Here is a 23425-nt window from a genome sequence, read left to right as displayed (position 1 = left end):
ATGGCTTGGGCCGGGCTTTTGGCTTGCACGCTTTCCAGTATGGGGCTAGACACGAAGCTATGTGGATGTGGCCAGTAGCCCCTTGCAGCCGGTGGGTGGGCAGAGCTAAGCCCCAGCCCAGGTCAGGGCAGAAGCTCCCCGGCTGGGAAGGAGGCCGGGGAGGCCGGCATGCCTTCTGATCAAGTTACTGCTCCACTGCGAGGCCCTCGAGGGCTGGTCCCTCTGGTTCCTGCCTCCTGCCTCCCGCCCTGGCCACAGTCAGGGGCTGTGACAAGTGGGCACCTCCCCAGTTCTGCCAGTGGTGGCCTCCCCAACAAAGAGACACCAGGGGATGGGTCTCGCTTAATCTCCACGGCCCAACCAAACCAAAGTTTGCCTTCAACACCTACGCAAATGCAAATTCCACAGAATGGGACGTCCCCCAATGTTCCGAGAGTGAAAAAAGACCAGATTAGTAAAAACTGCAATCAACTGTTGACCTTAAGAATCTCCCTGGAGAGAGAACACATTGTTTGAATAAAGGTGGACAGCAAACAAACATTCCTCTCCTACCGTCTTTCCTGGTGAAACCATCAGGGAACCTCAATAAAAATAGCCTCCGCTCTTCTACGAACTAACATCGGTAACCCCAGACTCACCCCCGACTCATCCCTGAGCAGGTGCCGTGGGGCCCCCGCAGCCTCTTTCTTGCCTGGTGCCGAGAAGGGGCATGGCCTCAGGAGGGGCTGAGGCCAATGGGGGCGGAGGGGGGCAGCACTGAGAGGCCACTCTGGGTACATGTTCCCATCGGCGCCAGATCACATGGTTTCCTCAGAGGACACCCTTTCAGGAGAACTTTCTTACAAGAAGAGCTGATGACGGGGTGTCGGCCTTCTCTGTGAAGCTGGATGGATGCTGGGACCAACCTACCCCCACCTTTAACTAGGAAGGGCTGACCGTGCTCCCATGGCCACCTCCAGGTGACTAGGAGTCAGAGTGGTTTGGGAGCCTTGTAGGATCTGCCTTTTCCCGAGCAGCCTGGTCCCCGCCAGGCGCCGCCTCTCCCTGGGCTGAGACTCTTCTACCCGGAACCTCACATCCTCATTCTCCTCTCGACAGGGCTCCCATCCCAGCAGCTGTGTCCCTGAGGGACACTTGGTGATGTCTGGAGACACTTGTGGTGACTAGAGCTGGGGATGGGTGGAGGCAAGGTGCCCACAACACCCCACAGGGAACAGGATGGCCCCCATAGCCAACAACACTCATCCGGGTTGCTGATGAGCTGTGGTCAGAAGCGCCCCCTGCAAACATTTTTGGTTTGGGTTTGGGTTCTGCAGCTCAGGGCCAATTTGTAAAGAAAAAACCCTTTCCTTTTCACAGCACCGTGCACACTGCACGCCTCTGTGGTGGAGGCCTGAGTGCTCTCCCACAGGGAGGGTTCCGAGGAGAGTGGTACCTGAGGAGGGCTATGCTCCAGGCTGATGCACAGGGACTTCCACAAAGACGGCCGGGCACATGAGCCCATGCCTCACGGAAGCACACACTGTCAGACCACCTGACACAATGGCCACGCTCCCCACCTGTCCGTGATTTGAACACTGTTTCCGTGGGCCTCCTGACTCTGGTAGTCACCGTGGGTAATTCTGCGGCATAACCAGGCCTCCCCCTACTCCCCTAGCTGTCTGTCGCCTGCAGGCCACCACTTACCCACAGGACACTCCCCCTGGCCACCACTTACCTAAAGAAACCTGCCAACCTCTAACACCAACGTGCAGCAGTGACCTCCAAATGCAAAGAACCCACATCCCAGCGGCCATGCCTCCCATGAGGAGCCACAACTGTTTGGTTAAAACACTGAAAATACAGTACATAAAAACAAAAAACAAAACAAAAACAACAAAACAAATTAAAAAATTAGAAAAACTTGAAAACCTAGAGCATAAAATAAAAAGAACTTAAAAGTAATTATTAAAAAAAATCAAACAAAACACACCTATGAACGAAAACATAAAGGACTATAATTTATTAAGAGAGAACGATTTCAGACGACGCAGGAGAAAGAGAGACGCATGAGAACACAGGCTAGCCCAAGGGGCCGTCTGGAGACCCCAGCCTCCCAGCTTTCTGAGGCTCAACGCCCCCGCAGGGGCTTGGGGGTACACGCCAGCTGTGGGCCCCACCCCTTCTGCCCGGAGCCCACTTGCTGGCAGGAGAGCCAGTGGCTGGCGGGCACGAGGTGTGCTCACTCTGCGGAACAGACGCAGGGTGAGTGGGGTCGCTTTCCGACACAGCTGGCAGCTTGTGGTGACCTCCTGCAGCCCAGCTGGACACTGCGAGGCAGGAGGACAGCCGGCAATGAGTCGCGGCGGGAAGGACGCTGTGGGGAAGCCTGGGCCCACATCAACTGCTCGACCCGGCCCAGAGGGTATCCTCTGATGGCCTCAGTGGGGAATCACCAGACCCAGGGCGAGGGTCTGGTCTCTTCAACGAGCAATGGGGCCCGCGTTCCGTCCTGCCACAGCCTGCCTTCACCAGATGGGCTGAGCTCACAGACCAAGACCGGCAGCAAGTGCCCAGGGGCCCTGCACAAGTGCCTGCCCTTGGCCTTCCCAGGGCCCCAGTGCTGGGGATGGAGGGTGGGTGCTCTCACTGCTGAGCTGAGCACACCCAAGACGTCTTCCTTCTCAAACTCAGGTGGTTAGCACGGGTAGGCCGGTAAGAACAGCCCAAAGAAGAGAAGTTGACCCCTGGCCTTTGACTTTCTCCTGGTTGGAGTGCAAACCTCAGATGCTAGAAGGACAAGTGTGGGGTGAAGCCCAGTCTGGTTGCGAGGCTCTGGGTTATGTTCCGGGATGGTCACTACGCTCAGCCCTGCCCGATGGGCACGCCCTGGCTGTAGGAAGGTCCCCCCTGTCCAATGGGCACGCCCTGGCTGTAGGCAGGTCCCCGAGCAGCCAAGAGTCCCGGCTGCGGCCACACCCTCCTGAAAGAATGTGGGGCAACGGGGAGCCCTCACTCCACAGCACGGCTACAAAACCTGGTAGGTGGAGCTGAGCTGCAGCTGGCCGAGGTCACTCAGGTGCCAGTGGTCCCCCGCAGGCATGAGCTTGCCCCCCATCTGTGCACGTACCATACCGTCGGTCAGGGGGAAGACGCTCAGGGAGGTGGGACGCTCCTTCCTGTTGAAATGTGGGGAGAGAAGGAGAGGGGGGATTAGACAGTGGCTCCTGAAACAGGGCTGCAAACTCTTTCTGGACATGCAGATGCTTATTCTGCAGCTGGAGCTGCTCTGAAAGACACCCCTGACCACGGGCTGTAGGGAAGGGCGTGACCTTCTGGGTGGCCAGGCACACAGGACCTCAGACCCCTCTGACCTGCAGCCGCACTAATCAGCGTGTTCACCCGCTCAGGGCATCGCCACTCCGCTGTGATCCCATAGAACATTTCCCCTCCGTTACACTGTCATTTATCAGTTTTATTTATTTCCATTGTAAACAGACACCTGCACAGCAGTGCCTGTGATAGGCCCTTTGGCATCACAGGCAGCATTGCCTGGTTCCTCCTTGGCCCTACTTCTGCCTCCTGGAGCCAGCCAGGACGAGTCAACCCTTTCTCCCCTGTTCTTTGTTCCTCGTCCTCCCCCAACACCACATCACTGTTTTCAGGAGACCTGGGTACGGAGTTTCTCATGGGGCGCTTTTCTCTTGCTCCAAGCAGTTCCCCCCATCACGGAGCCCTGACACCACAGAGGCGCCTTAAAAAGCTATGCTAGCCAACTGAGAATGTCCAGTGGGCTGGACTGATGCTCAAAGCCGCCTGCCGTGGGCTCAGTCCCTGGGATACGCCCCGCGGGCTGTTAGCGGCGAGGGAACGGAGCCCAGGCCCAGGGCAGACACATGGCGCCCCAGAGCCTGTCGGTGGCTGCATGGAGTCCATGCTGCTCAGAGCTGTTCAGGCCAAGCATCCGAATCCCTGACACACAGGGGCTGAGGTGGGAGGGGTGGCAAGGCTTCCTCAGGGGTCCCACGGAGCTGGGTCCAGAGGCTGGGCTGTCCTGGAGGGAGGATGGTGGCTTCCTCACAGTGCCTGGAGGATGCAGGTGATGGACAGGGAAGCGGAGCGGCCGCCATGACCAGAACTTCCTATGGCTGGCGGGCAGCTGCCTGAGGCACGACTCTGGGAAGGATGTCTCTCTGGGGGTGCCCCAACGGCTCCAGGGCGGCGGGGCTGGGGTGGAGCAGGAGGAGAACTCTGAATCTGGAAGCCCCTCCAAGCTGCTCGAGCTGTTGGTCTGTTCTGTTCAGGAAGACACTGCCTCCCGCAGAGCAGGGTCTCCAGACCTGTTGGGACCTGGCTGTGCCTCTGGGGGCTAAGCTGCGGGAGGGACAGGGCCAGAGGAGGCCTGCAGGGCCGGACAGGGGCCTCGGCCACTCAGGAAGGCGGTTTCCTGCTGACGACCTCAAGTGCCTCATGCAGCCGTTGTCCCCCATGACAGATGACACTTTCTTGGTTAAGAGCTCAGACGTCAAATTAGAAAGCTCTGGGTCTGCAGATCCATCCCAAGCTCAGCAGCCCGTGCTCAGTCCTCGCCAGGCTGTTCTCTGACCACAGCCCCCAGGCCCTCAGCGTCCGGGAAGGCAGCCACTGCTCCGTGGGCTGCTCCTTCAGGGCTCCCAGCCCCTCCTCCACCACTGCTCCTCCACTGGGCTCCCAGTGCCCATATGGGGGTGCCTCTCCTGGGGGCCAGCTCTGACCTCGGTGGGGGACGCACATAAGGGGTTCCTCGGCCCAGGCTGTCACCAGATACCACAGGGTAACATGACGGCAGGGCAGGGTGGGGCCACCTGCCCCCCAGGATGGGAGCCCATATCCATCGCCCGCCTCCACGACTCTATGCGTCAACAGACAGCCAGGCCGCACTCCCCGATGGAAATCCTCACGAGGATCGAGTCCCGCGTCCTCTCCGCTGCTCCCCGCAACCGCAAGCCTCAAGAGCATTCGCTGGGTGCTGCTGACTGCCGGCCAGAGCCCATCCAAGGCTTACCCACCATGTCCTCTTGTTATAGCCCTGCAGCTCCCACGGGAGATGCCAATGCTCGTCCACTTCAGAGGCTATAGCCCGAGGGCGTCACACTGCTCGCAGAGGTCACGCCACTGGCTCTGGGTCCTAAGTGACTGAGCTGGGCTGCCTAACACCAGGCGCAGGGTCTCCACCCCTGCCCGCCACCTCCTGGGGGTGCAGACATGCGGCCCGACCCGCAGGCCAGGTGGACGTTTGCTAGTGGGGCCTGCACTGCTACCTGCTTCAGGCCTGCTGCCTTGGGGCCTGGGACCCGCCTGCCTCTCCTCAGCAGCAGGCCCTGTCAATGCCAAGTCCAGAGCCTCCAATCTGTATGATTCCGGCAGCCATCCGAGCTCCCCCAACCCGAGGCCCAGGGACAGCTGCAGCCTTTACCTTCTCCTCCACGACTGGCGAGGACTGCAGGGCAGTGACAGACGAGGGCCAGCACACAGCGGGGACAGCACAGAGGGCAAGACAAGAAGGCAACATTAGAGAGGGAAGGTTGGGGGCTCTGGGGGCACGTGTGCACACATGGAGAGGGAGGGCCCCCATGGAGACAGACAGATGTGGAACACGCAGATCCTACGCAGATGGACACAGGGCACACAGACACACCCTCCCTTGGCTTGGACGGCAGGGTGCGCCCACTCAGCCCCGGGCAGTGGGTGAGCATCCTCCCCACGATGCTCCTGGCACACGCAGGCACTCGCATGTGCAGTGACAGGGCACACGATTGCATACGCCATGTTCACGGGCCCATGCACGCTCACCACCAGTTTTGTTTTGTTTTAATTTATTTATTTAATTTATTTATTTTTGGCTGTGTTGGGTCTTTGTTGCTATGTGTGGGCTTTCTCTAGCTGCGGTGAGCAGGCCCTACTCTTCGCTGCGGTACACAGGCCTCCCATTGTGGTGGCTTCTCTTGCTGTGGAGCATGGGCTCTAGGTGCACAGGCTTCAGTAGTTGTGGCACGCAGGCTCAGAAGTTGTGAATCACGGGCTCTAGAGTACAGGCTCAGTAGTTGTGGCGCACGGGCTTAGTTGCTCCACAGCATGTGGGATCTTCCCAGACCAGGGCTCGAAACCGTGTCCCCTGCATTGGCAAGCGGATTCTTAACCACTGCGCCACCATGGAAGCCCTCACCACCGGTTTTATTCTAAAGACACAAAGATTCACAAAACCAAGCCAGGACTGAAGGAAAACTGTGCCTATCTGGGCTCAGCAGTGGCCAGCAGCTCCCCAGTACTAAGGACGAGCCTCCTCGGGGAGCCGGAGATTCTAAACTAAGATGGGCAGACACACATCTGTCCCCAAAGGATACAGAGTTGTGGCTGGAGGGGTACACCCCAGAGAAGAGCAGGCCAGGAGGGCAGAACAGGGCCTTCCCCTTCATCTGCTGCAGCAGCACAGGCCACAGTGGGATGTCTGCAATCTCTGAGCCCTACAGAGGCCAACGCCCAGCGCAGTGAGAGAAGGCCTGTGCTTTCTCTTCTTCCACCAGCGTGCCCGCTGGACATGGGAGGCATGGCTGCCATCCACATCCATTCATCTGAAAGTGGGCCCAGGACCGTCAGAGACGCACGGTGGGCCCTGGGAACATCTCCATCACAGCCCAGTGTCCAGGCTGGCGGGGCAAGGGCGGCTACAGGGCCAGCAGGAGCCCAGAGTCTCATACACTGTGGCAGCAAGCATGGGGCAAGCGATTTCGTGCGCCACAGTGAGGTTAAATGTCTCCAGCCAGCTGGCAGAGCAATGGAGGCAGCCCAAACGCAGCCCTGCCTCTCTGCTTCCCAAACAAGCTCTGCTCCGGCCACCGCCCCGCAACACACACACACACAGGAAGGCGCCTCTTCACTGCCAAGGCACAGGAGGGTCGCAGCTGACAGCCCCAGGCTCCTCCTTCCTGCTGGCAGGCATCTCTACCCCCGTGGGGCTCAGGAAGGTGTCTTAGCAGAGAGTGTCCAGGGCCTGGAGAGGATGGACACACAGCCAAGTGCACCCTGGCCTCGGGGACACCCGGAGGAGGATCAGATGGGGACACAAGGCTGGGCAGGAATCTGGGCCAGAGCCCAAACTCTAGGTAATGCCCGAACAGCCAGCCTCTGCAGCCCCAAAACAACACGAGGAGCTCCCGATTCCAGGTTGGCATTTGGTGCAGTTCCTTGGAAATTCCCTCAGTGACTTCTAAGGGCCAGGAGTGAGGCTTTCATAGTGTGTCGGGAAACGGTGGCTTGGAGATGGGTATTTCCTACCTTCAGATAAAACTGACCCAGAAACAATATCTGCAAAGGGTTTTGTAGTTTAACACACTCTTTGATACACAATCCCTCACTTAATTCTCACAGAGCCAGGGGGGTCAGCTAATGACCCCCTGATATCCTTTCCTGGGGCACACACATTTACAGAAAGAAAGCATCCACAACGGCTGTATCCCCTACTCCCCACGAGAAGCGGCGAGACTGTCTAAAAACATGCCAGTGGTCCCCTGGATGACTGCTCTTCCTAGGCCCTGCTAGGCCTCTGCTGACATATTACACTTTCCGTCTTCAAACTGGAAGACTCAACAGCTTCGCCCACCATGGCCCAGTGAGTAGCTGACGATGCCCAGAATGGAAGGGCCTGAATCTCCTTGTTTGCAGACATCACCCATCAAGGAGACAGGTGCAGAGAAAATAGAGCTTTTTCGTGACCAGACCTGGGGCTTCCGGTGTTCGCTGCAGGAACAAGGGGCCACAGCTGCAGAGGAACGAACGGCGAGCTCCATCCATTGGGCCTGGGGTTCCAGCCTCAGGCACCTTCTCCCTCCTCCAGCCTGATGGAGCCATGGCCTCCCATGGTAACACCCTGGAGAAGATCTCTGACAATCTGCTCCTGGGGTACTGAGGTGTGGTTTTATCCTGAATGAAGATGAAGCAGGAACCTGGCCTCTGCAGGCTTCTCTCTGCTCCCCGAATAAAACCAGCATGGCGGGGTGTGACTGTGTCTGCTGGTCACCGAGGTGTGCAGGCCTCCCCCACCACCTAGAGTCGATTCTCGCAATTCGAGCTGGTTGTATTCTACAAAGTCACCGCAAACACGTTTGCTTGTAGAAGAAACATGTACATAGGTAGGTACACATCTCACACAGATTAGAATCTCCATTCCTCACTCATCCTGGTACACTGTTTCCTTTATTTTACAAAACAGAAAACGAGGTGCTAGAAGTATTTAACATGTCTTAGAGGACAGGGGCCAGAGATGGGCTCCATCCAGACCCCACTGACTGGCCCCTGGACCCCAGTGTCTTGCAGGACACTGCGCCACCCGCCGCCCCCATCCCTGGGCATCTCTGCAGGAGGTGGAGCGTTGCCTGGCACCACCTCAGCTGGCACCCTGTGCACTGGGTGACTCAAATTTTTCACTGCTCTGCGCACATCTGCGAAAGTGCCGTGAGTGGTGATTTTGAGGCTACAAATAAATTTTACAGAGTAGGCGAATTCAGAAACACAGAATTTGCAGGTATTAGGACGGACTACATGGTTTTCCCTGGGTCTCTGTGACAGCCTGCGGGCCCGCAGCAGGCCCACCCCAGCCCCTCACCTGCTTGGTGCCGAACTCTGCACACACCCCGGCTCAAGCAACACACTCCGACCGGACACCCCTCTCCCTGAGTCGGGGGTGGGGGCCACGGCTCCTCTTGGGGGAGGGCACCAAGCTCTGGTACCCGGCTTCCCGCCCTACCTCCTCCCCGGCAGGGTGCTCTCGGTCTGGCTGTTCCCCCCGACCTGCTGCATCTTGGACCTCTCGATGTGCTCCACGTAGGTCTGGATCATCTGTGAAGAGGACACATCCAAGTGAATGCTCCCTGCCCACGAGGTCCACCCCCTCTAGCCTGTGCCACTTTCACCCCCACTGGGCTCGGACAGAGATGAAGGCAGAGTTCAGGGAAGGGAGTCTGGCCACATGAGGCCCAGGGCTTTCAGGTTCAGCAGGTGAACCCCAGGGAATGAAAAGGCAGCCAAGGTCGGCAGCCAACCCCACGTGTGGGGCTTTACCACTTCCTCGTGGCCCTGGCCCCGTGGCGGGGACACCCACCTCTGTGTGCCGCTGGTGCAGGGCATTGTACTCCTTCTTCATCTCCGACTCCCGCTCCTCCAGCCGGGAAACTAGAAAACACAACCAATGTTTGTCAACTGCACAGCCCGCTTCTCCAGGGCACGTACTTCTCTGGACTTGACTGCTGGGGGACAGAGTATTCCAGACAAACCCTGCCTGGACCCTGAGCTCAGAGGTGGCCTCATCGGCGCAAAACACCCTGGGGACCCTAGCAGGCGGTTCTGATGGGCCCGGGTCTGGGTGCATCACCGTGTGTGCGGTTATCTGAGGCTATTCAATCCTGCTACAGAGAGGCAGAGCTGGGTGAAACTCACACAAGCCTTACTCTCTATGTCTAAGTCACGTTGTGTCACATGTAGACAAGGAACGAGCAGGTGGCTTGTGGACAGAGGCAGAATTCGGAAGTAAGCGGCCTCTGAGACACACTAAAGAGAAGAATATCTGAACACAGGATGGAACACACAGGTGTCCCTCACACGGACCAGGGGCTGGAAGGACCAAGTCACGATCGTGCCACCTCTGGGCTGGCAGCTGTGTCACCCCTGTGACACCCAGGATGGTCCCCACCACGTGTGCTCTGACCAAGAGGCACAGGGAAGCACCTGAGTGCCACGGACTAACTGGACAGCCAAGCCACGGAGCCAGCATGCCGCGGGCCTCAGACACCTTGCGTCTGTGGCCCTTTGTTCCAATGTCAGTTTTGTTGAACTCTGCACAGAGCGAGACAGGACACACAGCAGCCTTGTTCTCCCCTCTCCTCAGTCCTTGCCCCTGATGCTGACCAAATGGAAAACTTCAGACTGTACCTTGGAGTTTACATGTTTTCCTTCTAAGAAAAGATGAAAAGGTTTCACATGAAAACTATTCTAAGCAAAGGGAATATTAAGGATTCTGTGTAGTTATAGAAAGGGTGGATCTATGCAAAACTAAAATGGGCCTTTCGGTTTGCCTCTGCTCCACAAAGACTAGCGTGTTTGTGTGTGTGTGTGTTGCCACTAGCCGTGCTCACCTACAACACCCGGGGGGTATTGGCTTTAGCAAAATGGGTTTCCAGTCTTGGTTTGGGATATGGATAGACCCAACCATCAAACCATTTTGTTTTTTTAATTAATTAATTAAATTTTATTTTTGGCTGCGTTGGGTCTTCGTTGCTGCAAGCAGGCTTTCTCTAGTTGCAGCAAGTGGGGGCTGCTCTTCGTTGCAGTGCGCAGGCTTCTCATTGTGGTGGCTTCTCTTGTTGGGAGCATGGGCTCTAGGTGAGCGGGCTTCAGTAGTTGTGGCACGCAGGCTCAGTAATTGTGGCTTGTGGGCTCTAGAGCACAGGCTCAGTAGTTGTGGTGCACGGGCTTAGTTGTTCTGCGGCATGTGGGATCTCCCCAGACCAGGGCTCGAACCCGTCACCTGAATTGGCAGGCGGATTCGTAACCACTGCACCACTAGGGAAGTCCCTCTTTTTTTTTTTTTTTTTTTTTTGATATGATCTTAACTTTCCAGAGGAACGAAGGCACCTGTTATCCAAGGTAATGAGGTAAAGCAGCAAACTAGGTCTCAACCATCAAAACCACTAATTACAGAAAACTGAAATTACAGGGTCGTTATAACTTTGAGAGTATAGTTTAAACAAAGACTTCTAAAGGTAAAATAATAGTTCTTATTTAAAAAAAACCAAAAAACAAAACAACACAAAACCCTTTCCTCGTCTCTCCTTGTAAAGGGACAGGGTGTTCCCATAGGCACCCTGGTCGGCCATGAGTGCCCCCTAGGAACTGTCATTACAGGGGAACCATTGTTGGGCCCAACTTTCAGGTCACAAAAGAGCACCCGCTCCTCAAGCGGCTCACAGACAGGAGCCCCAGATAGCAGCCAGGAGCTCTGTCCTAAAGGGTCACACAAAGTTCACAGACCTGTGAATTTTGGGTCAGACTGCAACACTAAGCAAAAGTGCTCTGTCATCAGAGGGGCCTTATTTATAAATTTTATTTATTTCCACAAAGGATTTGAGGCCATTTACAGAAATACAGAGCGGTGTAAAGATAGAAAACAAATTATTGAGGGAATCACAATGAAAGTAAGATAAGGCTCTCCTTGGGTTTTCTCACTCTCTTTTTATCAAAGGCTCTCAACATCCCTCCCAGCTGGATGGGTCTGAGAACAACAAATGCATTCAAAATGCAATTTCATCTCTCCGGGCTAGCGACTTACTCTGATCTGCATAGTTTTTGGCCTTCAGTTCCAGCTGGCGGGTCTGAAAGTCGTAGTGTTCCACCTGGGTTTGTAGCTCTTTCTTCTCTTGTTCCAAGGCATCTTCAAACTCAATAAATTTCTATACGTGCAAGGAAGAAAAACAGCAGGCGTCATGAATGTGGGACGGCCAGATGACAGCAGCCCCTCAGAAGGGCTCACACTCAGGCCCAGAATGTGGTTTCTGCACCCCAGGGCCGGCTTCTCTTCCCGCCTACCACCTGCCACAGCCCTGTGGAGAGCTTCCCAACAGTAGATACCACAGCCTTCTAACCAGCTATCCGCCAGTCACCCGGGGCCCTGAAGTTGGAAAAGCCTACACACGCTGGCTTTAATCTTGAAATTCTTAATAGTTTTTGAACAAGGGGCCCCCGTTTCCAGTTTTGCACTGAGCCCCACAAATTATGTAGCTGGTCCTTAGGCAATGGAGTAATATTATTCCTCTCAATACTGCACATCTAAAAGAGCCCAGGTGTGGACTTCCCTGGTGGCGCAGTGGTTAAGAATCTGCCTGCCAATGCAGGGGACATGGGTTTGATCCCTGGTCTGGGAAGATCCCACATGCCGCAGAGCAACTAAGCCTGTGCACCACAACTACTGAGCCTGCGCTCTAGAGCCCGCGAGCCACAACTACTGAGCCTGCGTGCCACAAGTACTGAAGCCCGCACGCCTAGAGCCCATGCTCCACAACAAGAGAAGCCACCGCAACGAGAAGCCCATGCACCACAACAAAGAGTAGCCCCCACTCGCTGCAACTAGAGAAAGCCCGCGCGCAACAAAAACCCAATGCAGCCAAAAATAAATTAAAAAAAAAAAGTCTCTAATTTTCAAAAATAAAAATAAATAAAGAGGCCAGGTGTACTTTCCTCTTAACCTGTATCTCAGTCACTGCTCAGTTCAGGAAGCCATCCTTCGTGGAATAACCGGCAATGCATAGTACTGTTCTGATTCTTTTAAAAACAAGATGGGGGGTTGTTGGCTTAGATTTGGAATCTGCACTTTATATGCTAAGTTTCTGAGCAAAATTACTATCGAATCAAGTGAAAAGAAAGCACTTTGTAAAATAAAAGAAAATCCTAAATGTTCTTAGGAGGAGACCTAGGTTAACACTGACAGCCCAGGGTAAAGGCAGGGTCTGGGGGGATGGGCACTGGGCAGCAAACCGCGCCCCCCCCCTCGGCTAGGTGATGGCCTGAAGGCCACAGCCCTGCAACAACCCTGATGGGAACTGTTAACACCTTGATTTTACGGCGTACAAAATGGAAATATTAGAAATTTCACTTGTAGGAAGCATAAATGTCAGCTGGGTTCTTAAGACACTAACAGTGTCGCAGAAGATGGGAATATAAAACGGGCTGTTGGTTCCAGGTTTTGGGTGTCTGGGAGAAGCAATGAGTTCGTGGTGGCCATAGCTGTATTTCCCGTAAAAACTGCACCCAGTCCCCCACCCCAACTCTGGGCCCCAGAGATGCTTCTTCCTACAGCGGCTTCTTAGAGGTCTTTGTGCTGAAAAGCACTGGGGCTCCTGCCCAAAGGATGACTCACCCAGTGCAGTGACAGAGGGCAAAAACACCCGGGTCGGGGGCGGGCAGGGGTGCATCAGAAAGAAAATCTGTATTGATGACATCACTCACAACTTAACTAAAATGAAGAACACCCGCCCCATTGCCAGGAAAATGCACACAAATGGTGCAGAGGCACAAAAATTTAAAATAAGCAGTTTTGAATGACTGTGGCCATGACCAGCATATGAAGAATAAACAACTGCTATTAATTGGCTGGTAAAGAAATTATTTAACTTGGGTAATTTTAATTCCTATTACTTAAAAAAAATTAAAAGAATGATATAAACATATTCTTTTGTAGAAAAACCAGAAGAGAGTGTTAAGTGAAAATAATACTTTTAAAAAACCATAATTCTGCCATGCTATCAATGGTTAAGAAACAACAACAACAACAAAACCATAATTCTACCAACCAGAGAGGGTCAGTTAAAATTGGGTGACATTCTTCCAGACATGTGTGTAAGTGTGTGGAGCGGATGTGCCATCATTTTGTACACGGTATCTTGACCTGACTTATTCATTCGTTTACACTGGAAATGTCTCTCCACACTGAGAACTGTGCTCTGCCGCTCCTACTTCTAACAGTTGTGTGTTCCCCTGTCGGTGTGTGTCTGCAGAGCATAGTTTACTCAACTGATCGCCTCCTGTTGGACTTTCAGGCTGCTTTAAAACGTCCGTTATTATTGTTACTACTTGTGTATCTGCCCAGTGGCATCCTGCTCCCCAGGCCAGACAGGCACCCCAGCCCACAGCCCCCAGGTCGGGTGGTGCCCTTCCCGGAGCCCCCATGGCCTCTGCGCTGCCAACCCGACAGGTGGGAAAACGGCAGAGCATAACTGTCTTAATTTTCAGTTAAGATTACTAGTGAGACTGAATAAATTCATTAGTCATATACACTACATCTAACAGCTCATTATGCCCTTTGTCTGATTTTCTACTACAGGTTATTTTTCTTAACAATTTGTAAGGACTTATTAGACCCATTCAAGAATTTGTCTTCTATGCTGCAAGTACTTTTCCCAGGATGTAGTCTGTGTGTACAGTAGTTTACTTACTTCTACACCATTTACTTAATAATTTACCCTTTCTTCATTGCTCTGAATGCTACCTTTATGATATGCTACCTTCTAAGACATATTTCGGTCTATTTCTGAGCCAGTAACCAAAGGTTTTTTTTTATCACTTTAAAAAAAAATTTAATTATTTATTTATTTTTGGCTGTGTTGGGTCTTCGTTTCTGTGCGAGGGCTTTCTTCAATTGTGGCGAGCGGGGCCCACTCTTCAACGCGGTGTGCAGGCCTCTCACTGTCGTGGCCTCTCTTGTTGCGGAGCACAGGCTCCAGACGCGCAGGCTCAGTAGCTGTGGCTCACGGGCCTAATTGCTCCGCGGCATGTGGGATCTTCCCAGACCAGGGCTCGAACCCATGTCCCCTGCATTGGCAGGCAGATTCTCAACCACTGCGCCACCAGGGAAGTCCCCAAAGGTTTTTTTAAACTTGTAGTGTAATAGCATGTTTTAAATAGCTGATATACATTTACCCTCTTAACTCTTCCTTTTCAGTATTTTCTTGGTTACTCCCACTTGTGAATTGTTCTAGATTAAGTTGAGAATCATCCTGAATCACTTATATATTTATTTTTTGAATCAACATTTTGCCTGTCAGAAAGCATCAGTTCTCTGGTCCTCAGGAAGGGTCCCTGTTTTTCATGACAAAATGCTCAGGGCTGGACTTGGGCTGAATGGAAAGCTCATCTTGAGCCAGTGAAGAGCTGAATGATGGGGCGACTGGGGCTGGAGGATGGAAAATGCTCCCTTTCTGTAAACTGAGCCCTGTCCTACCTCCAAGCTGGAGCACCAAAGTTTTACACAAAGCAAAGCGTTCTGTGGTGCTAACACCATTTCTCTAGAATTCCCATCGGTATTTCATCATATTACCTGCATTTCATAGCTGAGAGCCAGCTAAAAAGATTTCTAGATGAAAGATGACTGGCTGCCCCACGCAGCATGTGGGATATTAGTTCCCTGACCAGGGATCAAACCCATGGCCCCTGCAGTGGAAGCGTGGAGTCTTAACCACTGGACCGCCAGGGAATTCCTCCAGATTCTTAAGAAGGTCAGACAGATGTTCCTAAATCTATCCTGATAGGTGATTGTTAAAATCCAATGTAGATGACAGTCCCAAAAAGCTTTGTCATGCCATAAAACAACTGATATGCTTTGAGATCCCCGACGAAGTTGGCCCCAAACCAGGTGACATGCAGAAATCCTCTGATGTTATGATATTGTAAGGCCTTTCAGCCCTAGGAAATACTGAGACATTAACTGAGAGAGAAAACGTCTAGGTAAGCTGTGTACATGTATGTCCTCAAGGCCAAAGGCAGAGGGCACCCCAAGTGGCAGGGAGACATGAATGCACAGGACATTTGTGGTTCCCAGGCCACAAGGAATCCTGGAGCCAAGGGACAGTCCTGTGATGGGAATGGTCAGTCATCAGTAACCACCTGCAGACAAGGGGTGTGAGTGATCACGATCACAATCACGTGGCAGCAACTCCCCAGATGAACAAAAAGCCCCAAGGAACCCACAAGGGACCACCAGCATACTAAAGGGCCAGCCCTCAGCTTCCCTGCTGGGCTGGATCACACACTGGGACACCGGGACACTGCAGGCTCTGCAGGTTGGCGACCACCGCACTTGGCATTTGGGGAAGAACAGCTCTTCCCCGCTACCTTGAGGGACAGCATCGAACCAGACAGAGCTGACTAGGGGGCATCTCAGGGGCTACAAGTCCACGAAAACATCACAAACACAATATGCTGTTCTACAGCTTAAAAGGCATCCTCTTTCTTCCCCTCCTGAAAAAACTCTTCCAACGTTATTACAGTAATTTTAGTTAACAGAAATGCAAGCTAACTGTTTAACTGAAATGGAAGATGCAATGCCACCTTCATCAAATATTATGAGGGATAAATAACGTGAAGGACCAGTGCCTGGCCAAGACTAAACAGATATTTAATCATTGCTTTTTTTTTTTTTTAAATCATTGCTTTTTATGAGGAAATGCTTGGGGCTAGACTTGGGATGAAGTAAGAATCACCTGGACAAGTAAGGAGTAGTTGGTGAAATAAAGCAGGGGCTTTGTGGTTGGTGGTTAAATGAATAAGTGAGGAAAATACAAGTTCTCCTCCAAAACAAGGGGGGCAGCTGTGGCGGGGGAGGTGTCAGGAGGGAACTCTAGTAACTGGGTTAGAGTCACAAAACATTCAATAGATGTTTTCAAGGAAGCAGAAAATATTTTTATTTACAGATAATTTACTTTAGATTTAAGAGAATCAAGAATTTTCAGTGGTGGGGGACAGGGTAAGTTATCTCTATAAGGAAGTCGTCCAAAAGAAAGCTAAACATTTTTCAACTTCTATTGAATTTGTCCAATTCAATTTATCCAGTATGAATGGAAATGAGAAGAATAAAATTTTTAACAGCATTTGGGTTGAGTGGGTCTGCCTGTTGCTGGACTGTGAAACAGAAGGAATCTAACGTCCGAGACATGCCAAAGTGAAAAACTCGTACACACGCCAATTATATGCACTACAGATTTGAGTTTGTCTGGAATTGTCATCTGTCTAACCGAGTCTAGTCAAAATGTCACTTAGCACCTGATAACACACAGAGGTTTAAGGCCACCTCACAACAAATCTTTTGAGCCTCCCGAAGAGCAATGAGGAGCAACTAACAATTGAGGAAAAGGTACCAGGTGTCTTAACATGAACACTGAGCTAGGAAATACCTGATTCTTACTGCTAAATACCAATCTACTACATGATTCCCTTTATTTTTTTTTTTTTGCGGTACGCAGGCCTCTCACTGTTGTGGCCTCTCCCGTTGCGGAGCACAGGCTCCGGACGCACAGGCTCAGCGGCCATGGCTCACGGGCCTAGCCGGTCCACGGCATGTGGGATCCTCCCGGACCAGGGCACGAACCCGTGTCCCCTGCATCGGCAGGTGGACTCTCAACCACTGTGCCACCAAGGAAGCCCCCATGATTCCCTTTTTAGATTTTGTTTTTAAGATATACTTCTACCCCTCCCTCTTACTAACAAATTGCTCTGTTTTAAAATTAAATTCAACTGGTTTTCAGAATTTGCTTTTTGGTGAATTTCAAGGTACATACTGAAGTAACCTGAGAGTGTGGGAACTTCCAAAACTCCAGGAACCAGAGGAAGCTTTTCTCAGTATCCCACGGAATGAGATCATTCTATCTAACTCATGCATAAAACCAAACTTAAGAAATAAACGGACTTTTTCGGGACTTCCCTGGTGGCACAGTGGTTAGGAATCCGCCTGCCAATGCAGGGGACACAGGTTTGAGCCCTGGTCCGGGAAGATCCCACATGCCGCGGAGCATCTAAGCCCGCGCGCCACACTACTGAGTCTGCGCTCTAGAGCCTGTGAGCCACAACTACTGAGCCCGTGTGCCTACAGCCCGTGCTCTGCAACAAGAGAAACCACTGCAATAAGTCCGTGCACTGCAATGAAGAGTAGCCCCTGCTTGCTGCAACTAGAAAAAGCCTGCGCACAGCAACGAATATCCAACGCAGCCAAAAATAAATAAATTTTTTTTTTAAAAAAGAAATAAACTGACTTTTCATGTCAAATATAAAATTAAGACAACAGAAGCCAGCATTCCTAATCCCAGAATGCAAGAGAGATTACTAGGTAAACACTATTTTATAACATAATCATTAGAATTCTGGTAACTTTCATAATTGAAGGCTATTTTAATTAAAGGCAAAGTAAATTAAGATATTAAATCCAATCCTTCCCTCTTATATGTCCTTTAGGCCAGGGTCACACATAGGAAATAATTCAATTCTGGTTGAATTGTTAGAAATAAAACAGGAATCAAAGATTTCGTTCTTTTGCATGTAATTCCTTCCTGGCGGTGAGGGGGTAGAGTGAATGTCCAAAAGAAAAACACTCTTTTTGGGTCTTTTATCTTAGGCAGAGTGGTGCACTGGGGTGCTGGGTGGGCACAGGCTGTTCCCAGGGGAGACGCCCTTTATGGATGGGTAATTCCCTGCTCCTGTCGGTCACTCCCATCATGATCAAATATTTACTGGGTGCTCACAGGGGTGCTGAACTCACGAGACCTCAAACCTCAGAGGTTTTTTTTCCCAGCTTTTCCCCATATTCTATGACTGTTACCATTTACATCTAAAATGCAGTGTGGGCAGGTGGACAGAGAGGGAGGGAAGGGCATTTCTGCATTCAAGTTTTAGACATACGTCTGAGATCAGGCCACTATGCAGGAACCCAAGAACAAGGTTGGATTCATTTTTTAAAAAGCATAGATTCCTCATTTCGGTTAAAGGAACCACTGGTTCAGCATCTGCCTGAGATGAATCCCAACAAATGGCATTGGTTTAACTCACACTGATTTTCAAGAATTGGTAAGATAGGGACTTTCCTGGTGGCTCAGTGGTTAAGACTCCACGCTCCAAATGCAGGGGGGCCGGGTTCGATCCCTGGTCAGGGAACCAGATCCCACATGCAGGCCACAACTAAGAGTTCGCATGCCACAACAAAGGAGCCTGTGAGCTGCAACTAAGGAGTCCACCTGCCACAACTAAGACCCAGCGCAACCAAATAAATAAAATAAATATTAAAAAGAAAAAAAAAGAATTGGTAAGATAGGAAAGATGTCTGTAAAAAATACATATTTTAATATATTACATGTTTAAGTATTTTGTTAGATACTAATATATATTTTGTATCTTAAAATATACATTACATTTATTATATTATTTATGATATACGACATGATTAGTTCTGGAGAGAAATAAGAAAAAGGAAGATAAGATGAAAATTGTAAATGCCTCATCCTGGGAGAAATTTCCCTGGGAGAAGTTATTCTTAACTAGACTGTGTTCTTTGAAGCATTCTTTTTTTTAATTTATTTATTTATTTATTTTTGGCTGCATTGGGTCTTCATTGCTGCACATGGGCTTTCTCTAGTTGTGGTGAGCAGGGGCTACTCTTCATTGCAGTGCGTGGGCATCTCATTGTGGTGGCTTCTCTTATTGTGGGGCACAGGCTCTAGGTGCAAGGGCTTCAGTAGTTGTGGCACGCAAGCTCAGGAGTTGTGGCTTGCGGGCTCTAGAGCGCAGGCTCAGTAACTGTGGCACATGGACTTAGTTGCTCCACAGCATGTGGGATCTTCCTGGACCAGGGCTCAAACCCATATCCCCTGCACTGGCAGGCAGATTCTTAACCACTGCGCCCAGGGAAGTCCATCTCTGAAGGATTCTTAGCAGTTTACACTGATTTCTTCAACTTCCTAATCCACCTGGCTTCTACATCCCTCTCACTCCATTTAACAGGAGAGACCTGAGGACGCCCATGGTCACCCTTTGGTGGACACAGGGTCTCGCTGCCCAGAAGCGTACACTGAAGACCCGAGGCCACAAGCTTGGGCAGAATCCATGGGATCCCGCCTGGATCTGGGTTCAATTCACTGAGAGAAGGAAGAGGTAAGAGGCCAGCGTGGGAAGGTCAGGGAGCAGGAGCACAAGCTGAAGTTGAGTGGAAGGAAGGGCACCCAGAGAACTTGAACAAAAGGCATCACCTTGAACCCACCACTGTAGATAATCAGAATCCAAATGCCCTGACCTCTGTCTCACAAACCCCGCCAATGGAGGTCCACTCCACTGATCTTGGCATTCCCCAAATCTCTTGCCCATGAGAGGCATTCAAAAGAAGGTAACTGACGTATGATTCCGCGGGCTCTAAGTGTCTGTGTATATTTCCTTTCCTTGGGTCGAGGCTTTCCCACCCTGGTGACAGGGATGCTTTCTTACGAAGCGCTAGCCGGCCACCAACTGATTCTAACCGCTTGGTTTCCCTGACCATCTTCCAGCGGGGCTCCCTGTGTGCAGCTGCATGCAGGACAGGCTGCGCCGGAGCCTCCCAAGGCCCCGAGAAACAGGGCGCAGGTGTGGACGGCGAGCTCCTGCTCCACCAGAGGAGATGGATGGACACCCACACAGCAGGCTACACGAGCAATGAACGGATGAATGAAAGAACGGCAACAACCTGGGTGAATCTCAAATCATTATGCCGTGTGAGAGGAGCCAGTCAAAAAAAGAGTGTACACTGCAGGATTCAGTTTATATAAGGTTCTAGAAAATGCAAATCAATCTACAGTGACAGAAAGCAGACCGTGGTTACCTAGGGATGGGGGAAGCGGGGAGAGAGTATTGAGGGCCACAAGGAAACTTTGGGGACGATGGAGATCATCTTGATTGTGAGGATGTTTTTTCGGGTGTAGACGTGTTAAAACTCACCAAATTGCACACTTCAAATATGTACAGCTTAGTGCACTGACCTCAACAAAGTTGTTACAAAGAAAGAACAGAACAGAACTGAAGCCTATGGTCGAAGATTTCATGGTGCGCCGTAAGCACTAGCTGCTTTCTAGGTGCTGGGATTTCCCTCCAGACCTCTTCTCAGCCTTTCAAGAATTTCATCACCTCTCTGTTGTTTCCTAAATAGCTGCAATGCTTTTTTTCTTTTTCCTCATCTCACAATATTTTCTTCTATTCTCCTGTTTCAAAACCCACTACACTTTGGGGTCTCCCCTCTTTCTGGAACATGTTCACTGAAGAAAAACACCCCACCTTTTAAGCATCTTCCTTTCTTGCCTGACGTTATGTAACAGGTCAAAGAAACATTTACTGCCTGTCCTTACAGAACAGTGATTGAGCTAGACCGTCCACGGCTACACTGTCCAGTACCTTAGCCACAGCCACGTGTGGGCATTTAAACTTAATTTAAGGAATTCCCTGGTGGTGCAGTGGTTGGGAATCTGCCTGCCAATGCAGGGGACACGGGTTCAAGCCCTGGTCTGGGAAGATCCCACACGCCGCGGAGCAACAAAGCCCGTGTACCACAATTACTGAGCCTGCGCTCTAGAGCCCGGGAGCCACAACTACTGAAGCCCGTGTGCCTAGAGCCCATGCTCCACAACAAGAAAAGCCACTGCAATGAGAAGCCCCCGCACCGCAATGAGGAGTAGCCCCAGCTTGCCACAACTAGAGAAAGCCCACGCACAGCAACGAAGACCCAACCTAGCCAAAATAAATAAATAAATAATTAATTAAAAAAAAAAACTTAAATTAATTTAAATGACATAAAAATAAAAACTCATCCTAAACTGCATGAGGCACATGTGAAGTGTCGGTGGCCCTGTGTGGACACACAGCAGAACAGAAATTTCCGTCCTCACACAGAGCTGTGTTGGACAGATGGATGGCTGAAAACCACAGAAAAAGGCCTTGCCCTCCAGGAACCAACAGCTCGGTGCAGCACGTGGAAGCAGAGAAAGGCCGCCCTCCTTCCTCACCTGCACACACACAGGCAGCTGGCATCTCTGTGGGACATGTGTCAGAGAGAAAAGAACCAGCCTTGGGGCTGAAAGAACCAGAAGGACACTGCCCCTTGGCTAACCAGGAAAGAGCCCCCACGTGGGGACTCTGGGGTGACAGGGACTCACTTGAGCACCCACATCTGAATGTCACGGTGCTAGAACGCAAGGGAGTCAGGTGTACGCAGCAAAAGCACATGCAGAGGGGGCAGAAGGAAATGGAAGGGCAGGGGACAGGGCATGCGGGGCGGGGGGGGGCGGGTGCTGGGGACCCCAGGAGAAGGCGGTCTCCTCCTGGGAGCGTCCCTTCCTCTGTCCCCATCCATACCCTTCGCTCTCCATCCCACGTTGCCATTTTCTCACCATCTGACAGTGTGGCAGGACCTCCCCATCCGAGCACCTGCATCAGGGCAGCACAGACCCATCCCCGGCAGCAAGCCTGGCCCTCACGATGCTTGGTTGACTGAATTACCGAACAAGAGAGAGTGGGAGATGGGACGTGCCTGCGGACCAGTTCATGCCACAGGAGAAGGGTTGGGAGGGGGAGAAAGTGGCTGGGGGAGCAGCGTGACAGTGGTGACTTGAGCCAGGATGGTAGCAAAGGAGATAAAAAAGCACAAAAAGTACAAAAAAAAAAAAATCAAGACAAAAGAATGGCCAGGACTTAGTGAGTCACTGGACATGGGAGGTTGTGAGGATGACCCCTGGGGCCCTGACTTTCAACAGAGCAAAAGCCTGGAACATGAGCCATCTGGCTGCTGACCACCCTTGGGAAAAGGGACCCTGCCCCCCACACGAGTGCCCCTCCCCAGCTTCTATCCTGCAACTGGCCATGAGGTCACACAAAAGCCAAACTAAGGGACATCCTGCAAGATAACTGGCCTGTGATATCACATCATCAAGGTTGTAAAAAGCACAAAGTGAGGATCGGGAACTGAGGACACCATAGGACTTGCAGGAGCCCTCAGGTCTTAGCAGAGCAGGAGGGAGGGAGGGAGATGGAGAGAGAAGAGTAATGTGGAAAAATGTTCACCTTGGGGAATCTGGGTGAGATTGTCCATAAATTATTTCTATATTTTTCTATAAATTATTCCAAAACACAAACTTTAAAAAAAGACAGATTTAAAATTTAACTTAGAAATTCTAGTTTTGGGAGAACTAACTTGCCCCAGTCCCTGCCCCGCTGCCTAACGGCCACCACAGGACTTTGAGGGTTCCAAGGGTTCCCGCTGGGTGAGCCTGGCAGGGCGGTGGGGCTTATTCCGCATGTTCTGGTCTCTCTGGCTGGAAAGCGCCTCTCTCTGCTCTCCTGTGCCTATTTGTTTGTTTAAATTTAATTTACTTTTATTTAATTTTGGCTGCATTGGTTCTTTGTTGCTGAGCGCGGGCTTTCTCTAGTTGCGGCGAGTGGGGGCTACTCTTCAGTGCAGTGTGCTGGCTTCTCATGGCAGTGGCTTCTCTTGTTGCAGAGCAGGGACTCTAGGTGCGCGGGCTTCAGTAATTGCGGCACGCGGGCTCAGTAGTTGTGGTGCATGGGCTTAGCTGCTCCACGGCATGTGGGATCTTCCCTGACCAGGGCTTGAACCTATGTTCTCTGCATTGGCAGGTGGATTCTTAACCACTGCACCACCAGGCAAGCCCTCTCCTGTGCCTATTTGTTCCCATTTTTTAGGGAGAGTCTGTTGTACTCCTGGTGACTCTAGTAAGAGAGCTATAATGGACCAGTATTTAGCGGCAACGAGGAAAGGAAGCTCTGGGCACCAAATCTTAATGGCTTCATCTAAAAAAAGTTAACAATTGAAAAAAACTGTCCTGGGACTTCCCTGGTGGTCCAGCGATTAGGACTCCACGCTTCCACCACAGTGGACACAGGTTCGATCCCTGGTCAGGGAACTGGGATCCCACATGCTGAGTGTGGCACGGCCAAAAAAACCCAAAACGAAACAAAACAAAACAAAAACCTGTCTTTTAATACGACAACACGGCAGCAGAAGAAATTGCATACTTTGTCTAAGCTGGGGTGAATTTACTATTTGTAATATGGGATACAAGAAGAAAAA

General features: G+C 51.5%; 1 protein-coding gene across 9 annotated transcripts in view; it reads right to left on the bottom strand.

Annotated features, from left to right (window-relative positions):
- MAPK8IP3 (mitogen-activated protein kinase 8 interacting protein 3) overlaps positions 1–23425 on the bottom strand; it is a 47466-nt gene that overhangs the window by 19983 nt on the left and 4058 nt on the right. For 6 of the 9 annotated variants that reach the window (XM_032603905.1, XM_032603903.1, XM_032603904.1 and 3 more), the window contains exons 2-5: positions 11339–11459; positions 9116–9186; positions 8762–8853; positions 3017–3158 (exon numbers count right to left, since the gene is read on the bottom strand). In XM_032603905.1, the coding sequence (XP_032459796.1) occupies positions 3017–3158; positions 8762–8853; positions 9116–9186; positions 11339–11459 (426 nt within the window). Of the gene's footprint in view, positions 1–389; positions 1815–3016; positions 3159–8761; positions 8854–9115; positions 9187–11338; positions 11460–23425 lie in introns of those variants that run through there. The other 3 variants (XM_032603909.1, XM_032603911.1, XM_032603910.1) reach the window with 3 other exon arrangements.

This window comes from Phocoena sinus, chromosome 15, assembly GCF_008692025.1.
Source record: "Phocoena sinus isolate mPhoSin1 chromosome 15, mPhoSin1.pri, whole genome shotgun sequence".
Taxonomy (NCBI): domain Eukaryota; kingdom Metazoa; phylum Chordata; class Mammalia; order Artiodactyla; family Phocoenidae; genus Phocoena; species Phocoena sinus.
This window is presented reverse-complemented; position numbering and strand designations above follow the sequence as displayed.